Source organism: Erythrolamprus reginae, chromosome 2 (genome assembly GCF_031021105.1).
Source record: "Erythrolamprus reginae isolate rEryReg1 chromosome 2, rEryReg1.hap1, whole genome shotgun sequence".
Lineage (NCBI taxonomy): Eukaryota > Metazoa > Chordata > Lepidosauria > Squamata > Dipsadidae > Erythrolamprus > Erythrolamprus reginae.
Genome location: NC_091951.1, coordinates 342,620,841 through 342,641,390, shown reverse-complemented (window position 1 = coordinate 342,641,390; position 20,550 = coordinate 342,620,841). Strand labels below are relative to the sequence as shown.

At 45.7% G+C, this 20,550-nt stretch overlaps 1 protein-coding gene across 1 annotated transcript in view; it reads left to right on the top strand.

The window, feature by feature from the left end:
- Nucleotides 1–18,411, top strand: part of LOC139162788 (tetraspanin-36-like) — a 42,213-nt gene extending 23,802 nt beyond the window's left edge. Inside the window, exons 2-7 of the mRNA XM_070743565.1 lie at nt 1,115–1,306; nt 7,414–7,488; nt 10,784–10,879; nt 14,630–14,788; nt 15,855–15,932; nt 17,082–18,411. Coding sequence (XP_070599666.1) covers nt 1,115–1,306; nt 7,414–7,488; nt 10,784–10,879; nt 14,630–14,788; nt 15,855–15,932; nt 17,082–17,168 — 687 coding nt within the window. The 3' untranslated portion in view covers nt 17,169–18,411. The remainder of the gene's footprint in view (nt 1–1,114; nt 1,307–7,413; nt 7,489–10,783; nt 10,880–14,629; nt 14,789–15,854; nt 15,933–17,081) is intronic.
- Nucleotides 18,412–20,550: the final 2,139 nt, after the last annotated feature.

Sequence of the window (20,550 nt, the reverse complement as noted above, 5' to 3'; positions counted from 1 at the left end):
CTAGTCCAACCCACTGCCAGAGTTATGAACATAAGTAGGCAGAGGAGGGGGGGGGGGAATCAGTTTTTAAGAGGATGAAAAATTATAATTTACATCATATGAATTTGTCTCATGTGACATAAAAGTCTTTTCAATTTTGATTTTGCATATGATTAATAGTCAAGTGTTTTATCTGTTCATCCAATGCATTCCTTCACTCATTAGATGAAACCATGCCTTCCCTTAAGGAAAAAAAAATAAGGCACAAGCGTAATGTTCTTTTTCACCAGTTTTTCGCCTCAATAACCAACTTGTAATTATAGTTGGGCACAGAGTCATCAAGTATACAGTGATACCTCGTCTTACAAACTTAATTGGTTCTGGGACGAGGTTCTTAAGGTGAAAAGTTTGTAAGACGAAACAATGTTTCCCATAGGAATCAATGGAAAAACAATTAATGCGTGCAAGCCTAAAATTCACCCTTTTTGCCAGCCGAAGCACCCGTTTTTGCGCTGCTGGGATTCCCCTAAGGCTCCCTCTATGGGAAACCCCACCTCCGGACTTCTGTGTTTTTGAAATGCTGCAGGGGAATCCCAGCATCGCAAAAACGAGCGCTTCGCTGGCAACGGAAGTCTGGAGGTGGGGTTTCCCAGCGAAGGGAGCCTCAGTGAAATCGCAGCATCGCAAAAACACAGAGGTCCGGAGGTGGGTTTTTGAGGACTTCGGTGTTTTTGTGATGCTGCGATTTCACTGATGCTCCCTTTGCTGGGAAACCCCACCTCCGGACTTTCGTTGCCAGCGAAGCGCTCATTTTTGTGATGCTGGGATTCTCCTGCAGCATCGCAAAAACACAGAAGTCTGGAGATGGGGTTTCGAGTAGCTGGCATGATCGAATCCGTTGGGTTTATAGAGGAGGTAAGATGATAGAAGATCTCCTAACTCAGGGGTAGGCAAAGTTGGCTCTTCTATGACTTGTGGACCTCAACTCCCAGAATTCCTGACGCAATCATGCCAGCTCAGAAATTCTGGGAGTTGAAGTCCACATGTCATAGAAGAGCCAACTTTGCCTACCCCTGTCCTAACTTAAATCGATTCATTGGATTACACTTTGAAAGCATCTCCTTATCTTTTACAGGGTGCAGCAGCTGGACTCTTCTACGTTGGCGCACATGTCCTCAACGCTTACAAGGAATATGACCCCTTTCTTCAGAACCGAGATGCTCTGTTGCCCCCGGTCATCATCATTGTCGTTGCTGTGGTCATGATGGTCATTGGCATAGTGGGCTGCTGTGCCACCCTTCGCGAATCCAAGATTGGCCTCGGAGTGGTAAGAATAAGACCTGCCGGCTGGTGGTCTCATTTATAATAATACGATTGCATGGCAAGTGGTGCGGTGGCCTTGAGGTGGAGCTCTCGCCTCACAATCAGGAGGCTGTGAGTTCGATCCTAGGTAACGGCAGATATTTCTCTCTCTGGGCACAATGGGTAAATATATGCAGTGAACTCTTCATTATTATTATTATTATTATTATTATTATTATTATTATTATTATTATTATTTAGATTTCTATGCTGCCCCTCTCCGTAGACTCGGGGCAGCTCACAACAATAGCAAAACAGTATATAATAAACAAATTAATATTTTAAAAGTATCTAAAACCCCATTAATTTAAAACCATTCAACGCAAGCATACCATACATAAAAGTATATAAGCCAGGGGGAAATGTCTCAATTCCCCCATGCCTGACGGCAGAGGTGGGTTTTGAGAAGTTTGCGAAAGGCAAAGAGGGTGGGGGCAATCCTAATCTCCGGGGGGACCTGGTTGGTTCCAGAGGGTCGGGGCCACCACAGAGAAGGCTCTTCCCCTGGGTCCCGCCAAACGACATTGTTTAGTCGACGGGACCCGGAGACATTGGCGACAGGAAGGGCATCCAGCCAGTAAACACTCAGCTTTATTCAGTGACTCCACTTCAATGTAAGGGATTACGGGGTCATTAAAAGACATATATATATATATATATATATATATATATATATATATATATATATATATATATATATATATATATGGAGGTGATGCTGGAAATGGATAATGAGATTATCCCAGTCCGAATCCCTCCATTCCTGGAGTCTTACGGCTGCCTAGTAGGAAGGGATATTACTTAGTAAATTATGAGATTCAAATCATTCAGAAATCCCTGAAGCTTGTCAACTAGCTTGTGGGTTGATTCCATTATTATTATTATTATTATTATTATTATTATTATTATTATTATTATTGTTTATTAGATTTGTATGCCACCCCTCTCTGTAGACTCGGGGCGGCTTACAGCAATGATAAAAACAATAATGACAAATCTAATAGAATCTAAAATACCGTATTTTCCGGCGTATAAGACGACTGGGCGTATAAGACGACCCCCTAACTTTTCCAGTTAAAATATAGAATTTGAGATATACTCGCCGTATAAGACTACCCCTCTTCTGTACATCATAGACCTGACTGAGTCTAGGTCTATGATGTACTTGCATTGAGAAAAAAATCATTTCTGAACATGATAACACAATATTTTAATTACTAATGATGAAGATCTTATTGTTAAAATTATGAATGAATTATTTAGAGAGAGAGAGCCAAGTGGGAGCACTCTTCTGTCTATCTCTCCATATGTCTCTGTCTATCTGTCTTGTCTGCCTCTCATATTTCTCCTCACCACAATTAAGTTTATTATTATAACTCATCATAATTTGTCAACACAAAAAGGTGAACCTGGCTATTTTTCTTTCTCCTACCATCTATTCTGCAGGTATCTTTCAGTCTAACATGCAGCATGCTGACACCTATGTGAGAATCTATTATGGAATGAGAATCTGTATGTGATATCATGATATGGCAATCCAAACAGCCCATCCATTTTTTCCTCTTTCCGCACTTTCTGTCTTTATCCTCTTGCAATGTCACTTAAACAGATTTTAACTTGTCGGGTTTAATTAGTGACCCTGCCAATTTTCAGTACTGTGCAGTGTGCTATGATACAGAGCAGGGTGAATAATATGACCTCAGCTTTTAAAGTTATTTTAAAATGTTGCCTAAGAAATATGGAAAGATGATTCTTTTTGGAGGAAAAGTACATTTTCAATGGTTAAACATAAGAACAAATACAAACAGGCAGAAATAAATGCATCCAGTTTAACATTCAATTTTGCAACCACTAATAATGTTGGTCAAGTAGGTACAAAAATACCTGGGGAAATGATCAAAGTCTGGGAAATGGCTCCCTTGTCAGTTAAAAGGAGTGCTGATTTACCACCTGCTAGAGCAGTGATTTTCAACCTTTTTTGAGCCGCAGCACATTTTTTACATTTACAAAATCCTGGGGCACACCACCAACCAAAATTACACAAATCTAATAAATAAATACATATATACATACATACACACACACACACACACACACACACACACACACATAAATAACCCCCTCATATATACAATCCCATGTAACATCCCCTTATAAATACAGTCAATCATCAATCATCCCTCCTCAAATTTATACCACTGTCTCATTTCTGGGTTATTCTCCTGTCTTTCCCCCTTTTCTCTCTCATGTTTCTCATTTCTCTCTCTTCCTCCCTTTTTCCCTCATTCCTTCTCCCTCTCACTTCTCCTCTTTTTCCATCCCTGTCTCTCTCCCCCCCTTACGTGTGTGTGTGTGTGTGTGTGTGTATACACACTCGAACCATTTCCAAAACCAGTTGAGGGCTGGGTTTTTTTTTCTCTTTTATTCTTTTCAAACACAGGTGTGGGCTGGGGGGGGTGTTTCTTATTATTTGGGTGCTTTTTACCATATGCTTCAAGAATCACCTCTCTCCCTCTCTCTTGTTCTCTCTCTCTCTTGTTCTCTCTTATTTTCTTTCTGAGGCTCCTCCCACAACGGTGGCTACAGCGGCGCTGGTGATCCGGCCGCTAGCCGCTCCGAGCGCTGTGGGAACGCCCACCCCTCTCACAGTCCGGTCCCGGGCTGACAGTAAAGGGGCTGCTTCCCATCCTCCTTCTCAGAAGGTTTCCTTCTGAGCAAGCTGGCAGGAGGATGGGAAGCAGCCCCTTTACTGTCAGCCCGGGACCGGACTGTGAGAGGGGTGGGCGTTCCCACACCGCTCGGAGCGGCTAGCGGCCGCATCGCCAGTGCCGTTGCAGCCACCGCTAATGTAAAGGGGCTGCTTCCCGGCGGCAGGAACTGCGGGGGGTAGCCGGCGTACGCTCCGGCTAACAAGCTCTTGCTGCAGCTATCCGCCGCTTCTTTCTTCTCCGCCTCGCCTCCGCTATTCCCGCCGCCGCCTTTGCTCTCCCCGCCGGGCAAGAGGCAAAGGCGGCGGCGGGAGTAGCGGAGGCAAGGCGGAGAACAAAGAAGCGGCGGATAGCTGTGGCAAGGGCTCGTTACGCCGGCTACCCCCCGCAGTTCCTGCCGCCGGGAGTGGCGCTCCACCCCAGCAAAGCCGGCGGCGGGAGTGGCGTCGTCCAGCAATAGCAGCGCTTCGATGAAGCCGGCGAGGGAGCTCTGGAATCGGTTGGCGCTCGCCCGACGCCTTGTTTTTTTATTTCCCCCTTTGGTTTCTCTTCAGAGGCGGGAGTTCGGGAGGCAAGGGAGCGCTCGAGGAGACAGCGTCTTGCGGCATCGCCTCCCGTTGGGTTTATGACGAAGGGACGCTCAGCAACTTCTTTTTCCTTTCGGCGCCATAGCCACCCGCAGTCCCCGGAGCCCGCGGGTTGAGGCAAAGGGCTGCGTTTCCCTTCCCTCCCTCCCTCCTGCCCCCGTCCTGAATGGAAGCCCCACTCGGCCAAGCAGCCCGGGATCTCCGCCGCTTGCAAACCGGGCGGGCGGAGCGGACCCGCGCTCACTTTCGGCTCCGGGGACTGCGGATGGCTATGGCGCCGAAAGGAAAAAGAAGTTGCTGAGCGATGCCGCAAGACGCTGTCTCCTCGAGCGCTCCCTTGCCTCCCGAACTCCCGCCTGTGAAGAGAAACCAAAGGGGGAAATAAAAAAACAAGGCGTCGGGCGAGCGCCAACCGATTCCGGAGCTCCCTCGCCGGCTTCATCAACGCGCTGCTGTTGCTGCTGTCGCTGCCGCCTGAGGCGGCGGCACTCGAATCTGGCGTGGTGGAAAATCTTTGCCTGCCTCCAGATTTTCCACCACGCCAGATTCGAGTGCCGCCGCCTCAGGCGGCAGCGACAGCAGCAACAGCAGCGCTTTTTCCTTTCCCCGGAGCCGAAAGTGAGCGCGGGTCCGCTCCCCCCCCCTCAATCCCGCTCCCGGCCTCCTCCCGCCCGCGGCTGTGGAATGGGCGCAGTATCCGGCCTATAAGACGACCCCCCACTTTGGAAAAGATTTTCAGGGGTTAAAAAGTCGTCTTATACGCCGGAAAATACGGTAACAATAATACATTAAAAAAGTCTAAAAAACAAAAAAACCCAATATATATAAAAACATACATAGAGTCATATCATACACAGAAAACTACATAGGCAGGGGGAGATGTTTCAGTTCCCCCACGCTTGACGACAGAGGTGGGTTTTAAGGAGTTTACGAAAGGCAAGGAGGGTGGGGGCAGTTCTAATCTCTGGAGGGAGCTGATTCCAAAGGGTCAGAGCCGCCACAGAGAAGGCTCTTCCTCTGGGTTCCGCCAAATGACACTGTTTAGTTGACGGGACCCGGAGGAGACCAACTCTGTGGGACCTAACCGGTCGCTGGGATTCGTGCGGCAGAAGGCGGTCTCGTAGATACCCTGGTCCGGTGCCATGAAGGGCTTTATAGGTTATATAAAGCCCTTCATATATTATGAATATTAATATATATCTATTAATATTTCAGTTATTATATATTAATAATAATAATAATAATAATAATGTTAATTTTATTAATTAGATTTGTAAGTCGCCCATCTCCAAGTGGATGGCTTACAAGGATAAAACCACAATAATAAAATGCAATTATAAAATACAATATAAAACCCCAACAAAACATTCATTCTTCATACATTCATAGCAGCCGGCCGGAGCAGAATATAACGCTCAACGGCCCCAGGCTTGCAGCAGAGCCGTGTTTTAAAGGGCCTTTCAAAAGGCCATGAGAGTGGGGGCCATACGAATCTACGGGGGAAGTTGGTTCCATAGAACCGGAGCCACTACAGAGAAGGCCCTTCTCCGCAGCCCTGCCAGGCGACATTGCTTGTCTGATGGGACTTGGAGGAGGCCTATTCTGTGGGCTCTTATCGGCCGCTGGGATGTACGAGGCAGAAGTCGGTTCCGCAGCTAATCTGGTCCTTACCTATATGGCTTTGTAGGTGATAACCAACACCTTTAATTGCATTTGGAGAATTGCATTCATGCCAACAGATGTCTAAAAAAAACCTTTTGCCTACAATAGGGTTTCGCAACCATCGCAATTTTAAAACGTGGACTTCAACTCCCAGAATCCTACACATCTTGAAAGAGAGGGTACATCCGTGATGGCGAACCTATGGCACGCTTGCCACAGGTGGCATGCGGAGCTATATTTGAGGGCACATGAGATGTTGCCCTATATCAGCTCCAGCACGCATGTGTGTGATAGCCAGCTTGTTTTTGGCCTTCTGGAGGGCGGGGGAGGCTGTTTTCGCCCTCTCCAAGCTCCGGAGCCCATGGATGGTGAAAAACGGACCCAATGGGCCTACCGGAAGTCCAGAGGCTTCCGTGAGGCCTGCGCGCATGTGTGGGGGGAGGGGCCAACATGGGATTGTGTGTACAGGCACAGGGGGAGGATATTGCATAATGGGTGTGGCCACACACAAGCGTGCTATTGCACACAGCCTTCTGCTGCACGAATCCCAGCGACCAGTTAGGTCCCACAGAGTGGGTCTTCTCCGGGTCCCGTCAACTAAACAATGCCGCTTGGCGGGATCAAGGGGAAGAGCCTTCTCTGTGGCGGCCCCGGTCCTCTGGAACTAAGTCCCCCCAGAGATTAGAATTGCCCCCACCCTCCTTGCCTTTCGTAAGCTACTTAAAACCCACCTCTGCCACCAGGCATGGGGGAATTGAGATACTCTTTCCCCCTAGGCCTTTACAATTTTATGCATGGTATGTCTGTATGTATGTTTGGTTTTTATATTAATGGGTTTTTAATCGTTTTTATTATTGGGTTATTATTGTACGCTGTCTTATTATTGCTGTTAGCCGCCCCGAGTCTCCAGAGAGGGGCAGCATACAAATCCAATAAATGAATGAATGAATGAATGATTGTGCACCCTTTTGGCACCAGAGTAAAAAAAAAAGGTTTACAATCATCGGGGTAGATGTTTCCACAGAACAGTTAAATCTTCCAGAGTTTGGTTTGTTGGCAACATCTGGAGAAGATCACATAACTTAAGTCGTCTTTTTCTTTCTTTCTTTCTTCAGTTCTTGGTCATTATCCTGCTGATCTTCACTGCAGAAATGGCAGCCTTTGTGCTTGGATTTGTTTACAAAGGAAAGGTGGGTGGAAATATCTAAAGATCATCCAGGCAATGAAATGACAGCAGTATCAGGCCGAAGCCATCGTTTGAGTTTACTTTGGCCTGCGATAAGTAGATTAGTACTATGGAATTGGGAGGGGCGGTTGCATGAGTGGGAAAGATAGTAGCCACAACAAATTCCTTCCAGAAGATTCAAGGTCATCCTTTGTTCAGCACCTGGCCGGAAGTACAGGGGAGGGCCGTGGACGTTGAGAGAAACCGGAGTGGTCCATTTGATGAACTTGTGGATGTAAGGATGAGGGATGAACCTTAATCTGGGTGGAGAACTGTAGGAAAAGTTAGTATCGGTTACTATCTATTTATCTACTCGCATTTGCATCAGAGGTGGCTTTCAGTAGGCTATGAACAGTTCTGGAGAACCAGTAATGAAAGTTTGTGTAGTTTGGAGAACTGGTAAATACAGTGTTCCCTCAGTTTTCACGGGGGATGCGTTCCAAGACCGCCCGCGAAAGTTGAATTTCCACAAAGTAGAGATGCAGAAGTAAATACACCATTTTTGGCTATGAACAGTATCACAAGCCTTCCCTTAACACTTTAAAACCCTAAATTACAGTTTCCCATTCCCTTAGCAACCATTTAAATTATTACCATATTTATTTATTAAAGTTTATTAAAAAAATATTTATTAAAGGCGGACAAAAGTTTGGCGATGAGATATGATGTCATCGGGTGGGAAAAACTGGTATAGGGGAAAAAAACGCGAAGTATTTTTTAATTAATAATTTTAAAAAACCATGGTATAGACTTTTTGCAAAGTTCGAACCCGCGAAAATTGAGGGAACACTGTATCACCGCTGACTGGCCACACCCCCATCTATTCTCTGCGTCCCAAGTCCCAGCTAATGGAATGGAATAGAATAGAACAGAATAGAACACTTTATTGGCCAGGTGTGATTGTACCACACAAGGAATTTCTCTTTGGTGCATATGCTCTCAGCGTACATAAAATAAAAACATACATATGTCAAGAATCATGAGGTACAACACTTAATGATTGCCATAAGGGTCAAATAAGCAATGAGGAATGTTGGTATGTTTCGGTATAGCTAGGCTATGAGACCTTTGACATACACTGAGCATCATTATTAATAAAATCTTAAGGATACATGCAACAAGTTAAAGTCATACAGTCATAAGTGGGAGCAAATGGGTTATAGGAATGATGGGGAAAAAACTAGTAGTAATAGTAGTGCAGCCTTAGTAAATAGTTTGACAGTGTTGAGGGAATGTTGATATGCTGTGAGCCGCTAGGAGTCCTGGGAGGGGGGCGGCATACAAATCCAACAAACAAACAATTTGTTTAGCAGAGTGATGGCATTCGGTAAAAAACTGTTCTTGTGTCTTAGTTGTCATGGTGTGCAGTGCTCTGTAGCGACGTTTTGAGGGTAGGAGTTGAAACAGTTTATGTGCAGGATGCGAGGGGGTCAGTAAATATTTTCCCCGCCCTCTTTTTGACTCATGCAGTACAGTGAACCCTCGATCATCGCGAGGGTTCCGTTCCAGGAACCCACGCGATGATCGATTTTTAGCGAAGTAGCGGTGCGGAAGTAAAAACACCATCTGCGCGTGCGCAGATGGTGTTTTTGCTTCCACTGCCGCCCGCCCTTCGCCCGCCCACCCCGTTGCTCGCGCCCAGGCTCGCGCGCGCTGCCCGCCCGCCCACGCTGTTGCCGGCTCCGCTTCCCAGCTGGGAGGCGGAGGTGAGGTTTCCCGCGCGCACGGGCTTTCCCCAGCAACGCGCGCAGAGCTAGGGTGTCCCCAGGCTCGCGCGCCGCCGCCCGCCCACCCACGCTGTTGCCGGCTCCGCTTCCCAGCTGGGAGGCGGAGGTGAGGTTTCCCGCGCGCACGGGCTTTCCCCAGCAACGCGCGCAGAGCTAGGGTGTCCCCAGGCTCGCGCGCCGCCGCCCGCCCACCCACGCTGTTGCCGGCTCCGCTTCCCAGCTGGGAGGCGGAGGTGAGGTGTCCCCAAGCGCGCGCGCTGGGAAGCAGAGCAAGGGTGTCCCCAGGCTCGCGCGAGTCGCCCGCCCACCCACGCTGTTGCCGGCTCCGCTTCCCAGCTGGGAGGCGGAGGTGAGGTGTCCCCAAGCGCGCGCGCTTTCCCCAGCAACGCGCGCGCGCTGGGAAGCAGAGCAAGGGTGTCCCCAGGCTCGCGCGAGTCGCCCGCCCACCCACGCTGTTGCCGGCTCCGCTTCCCAGCTGGGAGGCGGAGGTGAGGTGTCCCCAAGCGCGCGCGCTTTCCCCAGCAACGCGCGCGCGCTGGGAAGCAGAGCAAGGGTGTCCCCAGGCTCGCGCGAGTCGCCCGCCCGCCCACGCTGTTGTCGGCTCCGCTTCCCAGCTGGGAGGCGGAGGTGGGGTTTCCCGCGCGCGTGCCGCCCGCCCGCCCACGCCGTTGCTCGCGCCGCCGCTGTCTTACCGGGGCAAGAGGGGGAAGACCCAGGGAAGCCTCTGCCCGGCGGGGAAACTCCACCATCTACGCATGCGTGGAAGGGCACGCATGCGCAGATGGTGGAGTTTACTTCCGGGTTGAAAACTCGCGATATAGCGTTTCGCAATAATCGAGATCGCGAAACTCGAGGGATCACTGTATACAAGTTCTCAATGGAAGGCAGGTTGGCAGCCATTGTTTTTTCTGCAGTTCTGATTCTCCTCTGAAGTCTCTGTCGGTCTTGTTGGGTTGCAGCACCAAACCAGACAGTTATTAGAAGTGCAGATGACAGATTGAATTATTCCTCTGAGTGGGATGAAATGGGGATTTTGTGGTAACCTTCCCCTAGAATGGGGAGGGAATGGAAATTTTACAATATCCTTCCTACACACACTTACCAAACCACACCACGCCCACCAAGCCATGCCCGTAGAACCGATAGTAAAAATATTTGAAACCCACCACCGATTTGCATGCTTTCAAACTGCTAGGATGGCAAGCATAGTACTCAGGTCTCAAACTGTACTAGTATTCCACTGAACAAGCCTGGCGTCTTAACTCCTGAGTCTCCATGCTGCCCATAAATGGACTAATGGACTAGAAAACTTTGGAACCTTAAGACTCAGTGGTTAAATAATCATGTGTCGCCTTTTTAAATTGAGTCACCAGTTATTTGCACCTGCAGAGACAGACAGCAAAACCTCTTTGTTTAATGGTGCTGTTATCTGATACACAAATCTTGCCCCTTTAAAGACTCAAGGCTTTCCATTGCATTTCAGATGAATGAAAAGATGTAATAACAATCTGTGCCTTTCTTTCCTTGCCACAGATAATAACTGAGTTCCATGACTCTTTGTCGAAATCATTTGCAGCCTACGATGGAAAATCAGAAAACTCTCATAATGTAGATTACCTGCAGAAGGAGGTAAGAAAACTGGTTTTGGGCTAGCATTTGTGTCTCAGTTCCTGATAAGATGATACTGGTTTTTGAAATAAGAATGTACAGTGGTACCCCGTGATACGAAACCCTCGTGATACGAACATTTCGAGATACGAACCCGGGTTTTGGAAAAATTTTGCCTCTTCTTACGAACTTTTTTCAACTTACGAACCCACCGCAGATCGCAAAATGGTGCTCCGCTGGGCGCTGCCGCCCGCCTGTCACCTTCTGAAACAGCCGGGGGGCTTCTCGGCATTCCCCCGAACGCCGAACCTGGACATTCAGCAAAAGTTCTGGTTCGGCTTCGGGTTCCGGAGGACGCCAAGAATCGCCCGACTGTTTCAGAAGGTTATAGCCGGGCGGCGGCAGCCGGCGGAGTGCCGTTTTTGCGATTGGCGGTAGCGTTTTCGGCCGATCTGGAGGCTGAAACGGAGGTGGGGAAGCCCAATAGGTGGAGCTTTGATGTCACGAAGACGTCCTTCCTGAAGGCCACGTTTCGGCGCCGGTGCCCAGCTGTCATCTTTTGAAACAGCCGGGCGCTTCTCGGCGGCCTCCGGAACCTGAACCCGAACTTTTGCCAAACTTCCGGGTTCGGCGTTCAGGGGAACGCCGAGAAGCCCCCCGGCTGTTTCAGAAGGTGACAGATGGGCAGCGGCGCTTCTCGGCGGCCTCCCGAACCCCAAACGTTCGGCAAAAGTTCAGGTTCGGGAGAACGCCGAGAAGCCCCCCGGCTGTTTTAAAAGGTGACAGTTGGGCGGCGGCGCCCAGCAGAGCTTCATTTTGCGATTTTTTTTTCCCCCTTTGCACGCATTAATCACTTTTACATTGTTTCCTATGTTTCGTCTTACGAACTTTTCGCCTTACGAACCTCCTTCCGGAACCAATTAGGTTCATAAGACAAGGTATTACTGTACTTTTATTCTGCTGTATGTTCATTCTGGTTGCAGTTTCCCTAGTTGGTTTCGTTTTTAAGAACAGAAAAGATTTTGAATTGGAGTTGGGCAAATATGAAAGAGATTCATAAGGATAAAATATTTTCATTCTTTGTTTATAACTTTGCTTTACGAAGAAAAATTCAATTGCGAAACTAAGAAAAAAACTTTGTAAAAATGCATATTGTAATAAAGATATCTAAACTTGAGCCCTATGTATAAATGTATGAAAAGGGCAATTCAGAATCCATGTTTTTCAGACAAATGCGAAAAACTCTGCACCGTGGTACCATTTGTACAGTAAACAATTGTCTTTAAAAGAAAGGACAGAAGTGAAAAATAAATCCATTTAAAAGACAGCTTTCTGAAATAAAGGTCTCTCCTTACAATAAAGAACATATCGTCACTGTTTGAATTGAGTTTTCACCAGAGGAATTAATCTTTCGCAGAACATAACAAAGAATCCAATGATAATCTTTTAACAAAACTGAGAAAAGATGAATGGGTTTTTTGGCTCTTACATGGGAGGCCCTGGAAAATAAAGGTTATTTATTTGGTGAGACCCCATTTGGAATACTGTGTTCAGTTCTGGAGACCTCACCTACAAAAAGATATTGACAAAATTGAACAGGTCCAAAGACGGGCTACAAGAATGGTGGAAGGTCTTAAGCTTAAAACGTATCAGGAAAGACTTCATGGACTCAATCTGTATAGTCTGGAGGACAGAAAGAAAAGGGGGACATGATCGAAACATTTAAATATGTGAAAGGGTTAAATAAGCTCCAGGAGGGAAGTGTTTTTAATAGGAAAGTGAACACAAGAACAAGGGGACACAATCTGAAGTTAGTTGGGGGAAAGATCAAAAGCAACATGAGAAAATATTATTTTACTGAAAGAGTAGTAGATCTTTGGAACAAACTTCCAGCAGACGTGGTTGGTAAATCCACAGTAACTGAATTTAAACATGCCTGGGATAAACATAGATCCATCCTAAGATAACATACAGAAAATAGTATAAGGGCAGACTAGATGGACCATGAGGTCTTTTTCTGCCGTCAGACTTCTATGTTTCTATGAGAAAAGATGAATGGTTTTTTGGCTCTTACATGGGAGGCCCTGGAAAATAAAGGTTATTTTTAAAAACTAGACAAAGGCCATAATAAACTACTTTATTGCCCCCAAACCCTCCTACATTAGTTGTTTTCAACCTTTCTAATGCCGCAACCCCTTAATACAGGTCCTCATGTTGTGGTGACTCCCAACCATAAGTCTAGCACCAATTCTCCCAACAGAGCTTTAAGCTGATTGGCAGGAAGGTCAGAGGGACACCCCCACTGTAACGCCTGATTGGCCGGATTGTAAAAATATGTTCCAAGGTGGCAGAATAGAAGCTTTAGTTCCTAACACCAATGGACATTTGTCTTTTCTCGTGCTCTTAGGTGATACCCCTGTGAAACGGTTGTTCGGCTCCCAAAGGGTCGTGACCCCCAGGTTGAGAACCACTGCCTGCATAGTTGTGCCCACATTAATATCACGATGGAAGCAATTTTTTTCTTTTCTTTGGGAAGTATTTTAATAGGAAAGTGAACACAAGAACAAGGGCACAATATGAGGTTAGTTGGAGGAAAGATTAGAAGCAACGTGAGAAAATATTATTTTACTGAAAGAGTAGTAGATGCTTGGAATAAACTTCCAGCTGGTAAATCCACAGTAATTAATTCTTTTCTTAGATTTTTCTGGAAAGTTCTCCAGCATATTGTATCTGGGCAAGAGTCTCCACAACACACAGTTGCCAATTTCAAAAATTAATTGCAGTGTTTTCCCAAGGAGGAAGAAGAATCAATATACGTATTATGAGCTGCGGTGGCACAGTGGTTAGAGAGCAGTACTGCAGGCTGCGTCTGCTGACTGCCGACAGACAGCAATTTGGCAGGTCGAATCTCACCAGGCTTAAGGTTGACTCAGCCTTCCATCTTTCTGAGGTGGATAAAACGAGAACCCAAATTTGGAATACTGTGCTCAGTTCTGGAGACCTGACCTACAAAAAGATATTGATAAAATTGAACGGGTCCAAAGACGGGCTACAAGAATGGTGGAAGGTCTTAAGCTTAAAACTTATCAGGAAAGACTTAATGAACTCAATCTGTATAGTCTGGAGGACAGAAGGAAAAGGGGGGACGTGATCGAAACATTTAAATATGTCAAAGGGTTAAATAAGGTTCAGGAGGGAAGTGTTTTTAATAGGAAAGTGAACACAAGAACAGGGGGGCACAATCTGAGTTTAGTTGGAGGAAAGATTAGAAGCAAGGTGAGAAAATATTTTACTGAAAGAGTAGTAGACGCTTGGAATAAACTTCCAGCGGATTGGTTGGTAAATCCACAGTAATTTAATTTAAACATGCCTGGGATAAACATACAGTATATCCATCCTAAGATAAAATACAGGAAATAGTAGAAGGGCAGACTAGATGGATCATGAGGTCTTTTTCTGCCCTCAATCTTCTATGTTTCTAAATTGTTGGGGGCAATGTGCTGATTTTGTAAATTGCTTCGAGAGGGCTGTAAAGCGGTATATAAGTCTTATTGCTATTGCTATTATGGCTCTTACTGGGCATTCTTTACCTAGCACTGTCCAGATGCATGGGATTCTGGGGGATTCTGGGACTTTCCATTCTAGCACATCTGGAGGGTATCGCATTCTGGAGAAGGTGACCTTCCTTGAGGGATAAGCCCTCCAAGTCTCAAACGCAAGTGAACTGAACTTTGGATGTGCCTCTTCCAACCCCAGTTGTTGCTCTTTCAGCTTAAGTGTTGCGGTATCCAAAACTACACTAACTGGATTGGGACCCAGTGGTTCAACACCACAGGCAACCACACTCTTCCTCTGAGCTGCTGCAAGCAAGGTCCTGCTTTCAAAAATTGCACAGGACAACTAAGTGAGATGCATCTTCTGAACACACAAGTAAGAGTTTTCTTGAGTTTGGCCAAAGTTGTAGGAAAGGAGAATTTGAATTGGGGTTTTCTTTCCCTTTCTTTCTTTCTTTCTTTCTTTCTTTCTTTCTTTCTTTCTTTCTTTCTTCTTTCCTTCCTTCCTTTCTTCCTTTCCTCCCTCCCTCCCTCTCTCTCTCTCTTTCCTTCTTCCTTCCTTCCTTCCTTTCTTCCCTCCCTCCCTCTCTCTCTCTCTTTCCTTCTTCCTTCCTTCCTTCCTTCCTTCCTTCCTTTCTTGATTTATACGCCAAAGACATGGGGTGGCTTACAACGTAGAAAAACAAGAAAATACAATAGCAAATCCAATTAATTAAAAACTAAACAAAGAATCTAAAATCCCCAATTATATTAAAATCAGTCATACCCATTCAAACAACATCCATACCAACCTTTGTCGACCAGGGGGCTGAGATCCAATCACCCCAAACCTGGCGACATAAATGAGTCTTAAGACTCTTGCAAAAGGCGAGGAAGGTGGGGGCAATGCGAATCTCTGGGGAGAGCTGATTCCAGAGGGTTGGGCCCTCCACAGAGAAGGCTCTTCCCCTAGGCTCTGTCTAGTTGATGGGACCTTTGCTGGCTGTTTTTACTTATTTTATTCCAGAATATATGTTTAGTCTTTCATATCCAAAATTCATCTCCCTACATATATGTGGAGATTCTTAATCATGCAAGCCATAATTGTTTCAAAGGTGGTTTTTCAAAAGACAACTGGACTATGTTTTTAAGAGCTGTGGTGGTTCAATGGTTAGCATGCGGTATTGCAGGCAGACTCTGCCCATTGCCAGGAGTTTGATCCTGACCAGTTCTAGATTGTTTCAGCCTTCCATCCTTCCGAGGTTGATAAAACGAGGACCCAGATTGTGTTGGGGGCAATAGGCTGATTCTGTAAACTGCTTAGAGAGGGCTGTGAAGTGATCTATAAGTCTTAAGTGATATTGCTATCTTTGCCAAGTTCTAGAACAAAACTCTTGAACTTTTCTCCAAAACTCTTTGAACGTATGTAATCAGTTCTTTCCCCTTACCTCCCTTCACTACAGGGCTGTGAAAAGATCATTGATCTCCGTGACCTGCTCAATTACGCAATGCTCATTGTCTTGGCTTTTGCCATTGTGAAGGTAAGTGTGATTGCCAAGTTTGAACCTGCTTTTCAGTACAGTGGTACCTTAATGGAACTTAATTTGTTCCATGATCAGGTTCTTAAGTAGAAAAGTTTGTAAGAAGAAGCAATTTTTCCCATAGGAATCAATGTAAAAGCAAATAATGCATGTGATTGGGGAAAGCACAGGGAGGGTGGAGGCCCTGTTTCCTCCCAGGAGATTCCTAGAGAGGCCCCATGGAGGCTTCTCCCTACCTTTTCTAGCCCTGTTTCCTCCCAGGAGATTTCTAGAGAGGCCTCACGAAGGCTTCTCCCTGCCTTTTCCAGTTACAGTTTCAGAGGCCCTGTTTCCTCCCAGAATATTCCTAGAGAGGCCCCACAGAGGATTCTGCCTGCCTTTTCTGGCCCTGTTTCCTTCCAGAAGATTCCTAGAGAAGCTCCACAGAGGCTTCTCCCTGCCTTTTCCGGCCCTGTTTCCTCCCAGGAGATTCCTAGAGAGGCCCCACAGAGGCTTCTCCCTGCCTTTTCCGGCCCTGTTTCCTCCCAGGAGATTCCTAGAGAGGCCCCACGGAGGCTTCTCCCCACCTTTTCCGGCCCTGTTTCCTCCAAGGAGATTCCTAGAGAGGCCCCACAGAGGCTTCTCCCCACCTTTTCCAGCCCTGTTTCCTCCAAGGAGATTCCTAGAGAGTCCCCATGGAGCCTTCTCCCTGCCTTTTCCGTCCCTGTTTCTTCCCAGGAGATTCCTAGAGAGGCCCCACAGAGGATTCTGCCTGCTTTTTCCGGCCCTGTTTCCTCCCAGGAGATTCCTAGAGAGGCCCCACGGAGGCTTCTCCCCACCTTTTCCAGCCCTGTTTCCTCCAAGGAGATTCCTAGAGAAGGCCCCACAGAGGCTTCTCCCCACCTTTTCCGTCCCTCTTTCCTCCCAGGAGATTCCTAGAGAGGCCCCATGGAGGCTTCTCCCTGCCTTTTCCGGTTACAGTTTCGGAGGCTTGGGCTTGTAAGTAGAAAGTGGTTCTTTAGAAGAGGCAAAAAAAATCTTGAACACCCAGTTCTTATCTAGAAAAGTTTGTAAGTAGAGGCGTTCTTAAGTAGAGGTACCACTGTATTCTGTTTGATGCTATGTGCGCAGACCGAAAGATTAATTAGCTGTATTTTTTTTCCATTTCAGTTTTTTGGAATGCTTGGGATTTGCGTATTAGCCTGCAAGAAGGAAAGCCAAGGGTATCAGTCCCTGAGCACCGGAGTGTTTGCCTGACCAAAAAATAGAGGACTTTTCCTTTTGGGATCTCCATGAACAAAAACGGAAAGATGTCTTGAGTAGACCACATTAGCCTTCTTTTTATGAGATTCCCAAAGGAGATTACACTGGCTTTCCTAAGTCATATTAAAGGTGAAATAGTTGGCATTAACATCCTGATAAGCCTGAGATAGAAATTAAGGTGCCCTCTTTTAAACAGCAGATGGAGACATTCTCCAGAAAAGGCAAACCACCACTTGTGATTCCAGTGTCTGATATAATTCGTGAATCTATCCTTGAAGAGAGTTAATTTATTTTTCACCCAAGGCACACTTTTTCCCTGATTGGCTGACCCATTGGCCTATGGTAAAGGGGTAGGCGCTTATAGCAAATCTCTAAAATCCAGTGAAAATGGCTAAATCTTGAAATGCACTCTTAGGTAAATGTTGAAAATATAGTATGCCTTGGATTGAAGCCGGATTCTTCTCCCAAGAAAAATTGCAGGTATGAATGCTGGCAATTTCTTTTCCTCTAGAGATACTTTCTAGAGTAACTGGGGAGATTTAGATATAGGCAGACTTCATCTGGGAGTGACCAGCTTTTCTAACATTAAATTTCTGACCATACCAATTCTTCTGCGCAGAAGTTAAGCATATAAGATTCCATTTTTTAAAAGCTCACAATGTTGAATTCTGATGGTAAATGTTCTCCAAACTGACAACTCCTATAGGGGAAGTACAATAAAGTTGTAACCTAATTCCTAAAATAGGCTTCAACCTTAGAAATTTTAAAATTTGTGGACTTCAGCTTACAGAATTCCCCAACTACCCATACTTGCTGGGGAATTCTGGGAGTTGAAGTCCACAAGTCTTAAAGTTACCAATGTTGGACACTCCTGTTTTAAAGCAAAGGAAGATACTCTGCTTTAAGTATCAATCATAGCCTCATCTTTGAAATAATATATAGTTACTCCTTGTTACCATCGCATCCTTAGTTCTGGTGGATCAGAACTAACTACAATTCTCAGTTATAAATTTGTTGAGCTGCAGAACAAAATCAGAGTTGCGAGAATCCTTCAGAAGCGATGGATTAATTTCTTATTCCCAGCCATATCTGCACAGAGTAATTAAATACTCCAAGGACACCAGGTTAGAGAAGGCTGATCTAGCTGTATGTGTTTTGGGTTTTTTTAAGTCTTTATTCACTGGATACTGCAGTTTCAATACGGTCTGTTTTTGTCCCAATAAATCAGTATGCGCCATAGGAATGGGTTCCACTTACCTTCGCCACTGGTGACATCACAATGTTTCGTGCACGCTCACGTGTTCTGCTTCCACGTATATTCAATAGTTATAATCAGCCTGAAACACAGCTGAGGACTTGCTCAGCTGTGCTTTTGGTAAAAGAATAAATTAGGGGGCAGGCGGGAGGGCCCTTTTTCAAGCAGCAGCAAGAGAAAAAATTTCCAAACAGTAAAAAAAAATTGGGGATTTTAAAAAAAAGATGGCACCCATGGACCGGCACCGACCGAACCAGATCCGTGACACCATTGTGATGGATCCAGTGGGTCGCTACGGGTTCAGGCCATCCGGTCCGAACCGAAAGGAACCAACCCCCAATGCACCGCAGTTGAATAACATTTCAGGATGTGCCTGGAAATATATTTCAAAAACCATGATGCTACTTTCATTCCAATAACAGCTGAGCTTGATATTACTCTGCATTCTTGGATGGCAATTAAAACAATTTCTCCAGAGGAAGGATGTTGACTTGCTGTGGCATGAACAAATGTATTCCTCATTTTTTTGTCTTTTTGTTTTTGTAAGCAAAGAAACAATACCAAATGTATCGCTGGAGGGGAAAGCAACAGTTTTGGGTTTTTCAAACCATTTCTCTTTACTTTTTGAGTATTGTATGGCTACTTAGATTACATAAAGAGCCTCCTGAAACCCTAAATAAAAACTTCCAAAAAAAGTGCAGTATTTTATTTCATTTGAAAATACAAGGAGATTTGAAAAATCCAGAGTATAAAATAGCAACACAAGGGTACTAAGATATTTTAGTTAAACTTCTGATGATTTCACAGGCAACTTGGAAAATATTTATTCATTCATTCAATTTCTATGCCGCTCTTTTCCTGGAACTCAGGGTAGCTCACAATAAACCTAACAAGGAGAAATCTAATATTAAGATACATTAAAATATCACTACTAAAAACACATAAATCTAATTTAAATAATATTCTAAAAACCCTTGCATACTTAAAAAACAAATATAAGGACTTTGCTAGTGTCCTGTTCTGGAGTTATTATCCCCGGCCCCAATTTTTAATACATTTTCTGGGTTTTTATCATACATAGAATGGAAAAATATTCCATGACTTTTTGACAATTTGCTGTGGAATTCACCTACCACATACAATAAAATCTCCAAGATGAATTTAGATACTCACAACTCCACTTACACTTCCATGAAGTATGGTGGTGCTATTTTAATTGCTACCTTCTTGGATTTTTTTAAAAAAATACCCCAGTCTAATTTTGAACTCTGGAATTACTTGGTGGTCTCCCATCCAAGTGCCAATCAGGCCCATCCCTCAAGAGTTTCAGAATCCAGTCAAGATCTGCCAAGAACAAATAATGAGAATGAGGAAAGAAGCCAGATTGTCCTATTAGACTATCCCCGATAAGACGGAGTGGCTGTAGATTTTGCCTCCCAAGGACAATTCCATCTGTCCGTCCATTTCCCGGGGGGGGGGGAAATTGACCCCCTCAGAAAGGGTCTGCAACTTGGGCATCCTCCTCGATCCACAGCTTACATTAGAGAACCACCTTTCAGCTGTGGCAAGGGGGGCATTTGCCCAGGTTCACCTGGTGCACCAGTGGCGGCCCTACTTGGACCGGGAGTCACTGCTCACAGTCACTCATGCCCTCATCACCTCGAGGTTCGACTACTGTAACGGTCTCTGCATGGGGCAACCTTTGAAAAGTGTTCGGAAACTTCAGATTGTGCAGAATGCAGCTGCAAGAGCAATCCTGGGCTTCCCTAGGTATACCCATGTTACACCAACATTCCACAGTCTGCATTGGTTGCTGATCAGTTTCTGGTCACAATTCAAAGTGTTGGTTATGACCTTTAAAGCCCTTCATGGCATTGGACCAGAAAATCTCCGGGACCACCTTCTGCCGCACGAATCCCAGCGACCGGTTAGATCCCACATAGTTGGCCTTCTCCGGGTCCCGTCGACTAAACAATATCGTCTGGCGGGACCCAGGGGAAGAGCCTTCTCTGTGGCGGCCCCAACCCTCTGGAACCAAATCCCCCCAGAGATTAGGATTGCCCCCACCCCCCTTGCCTTTCGTAAACTCCTCAAAACCCACCTCTGCCGTCAGGCATGGGG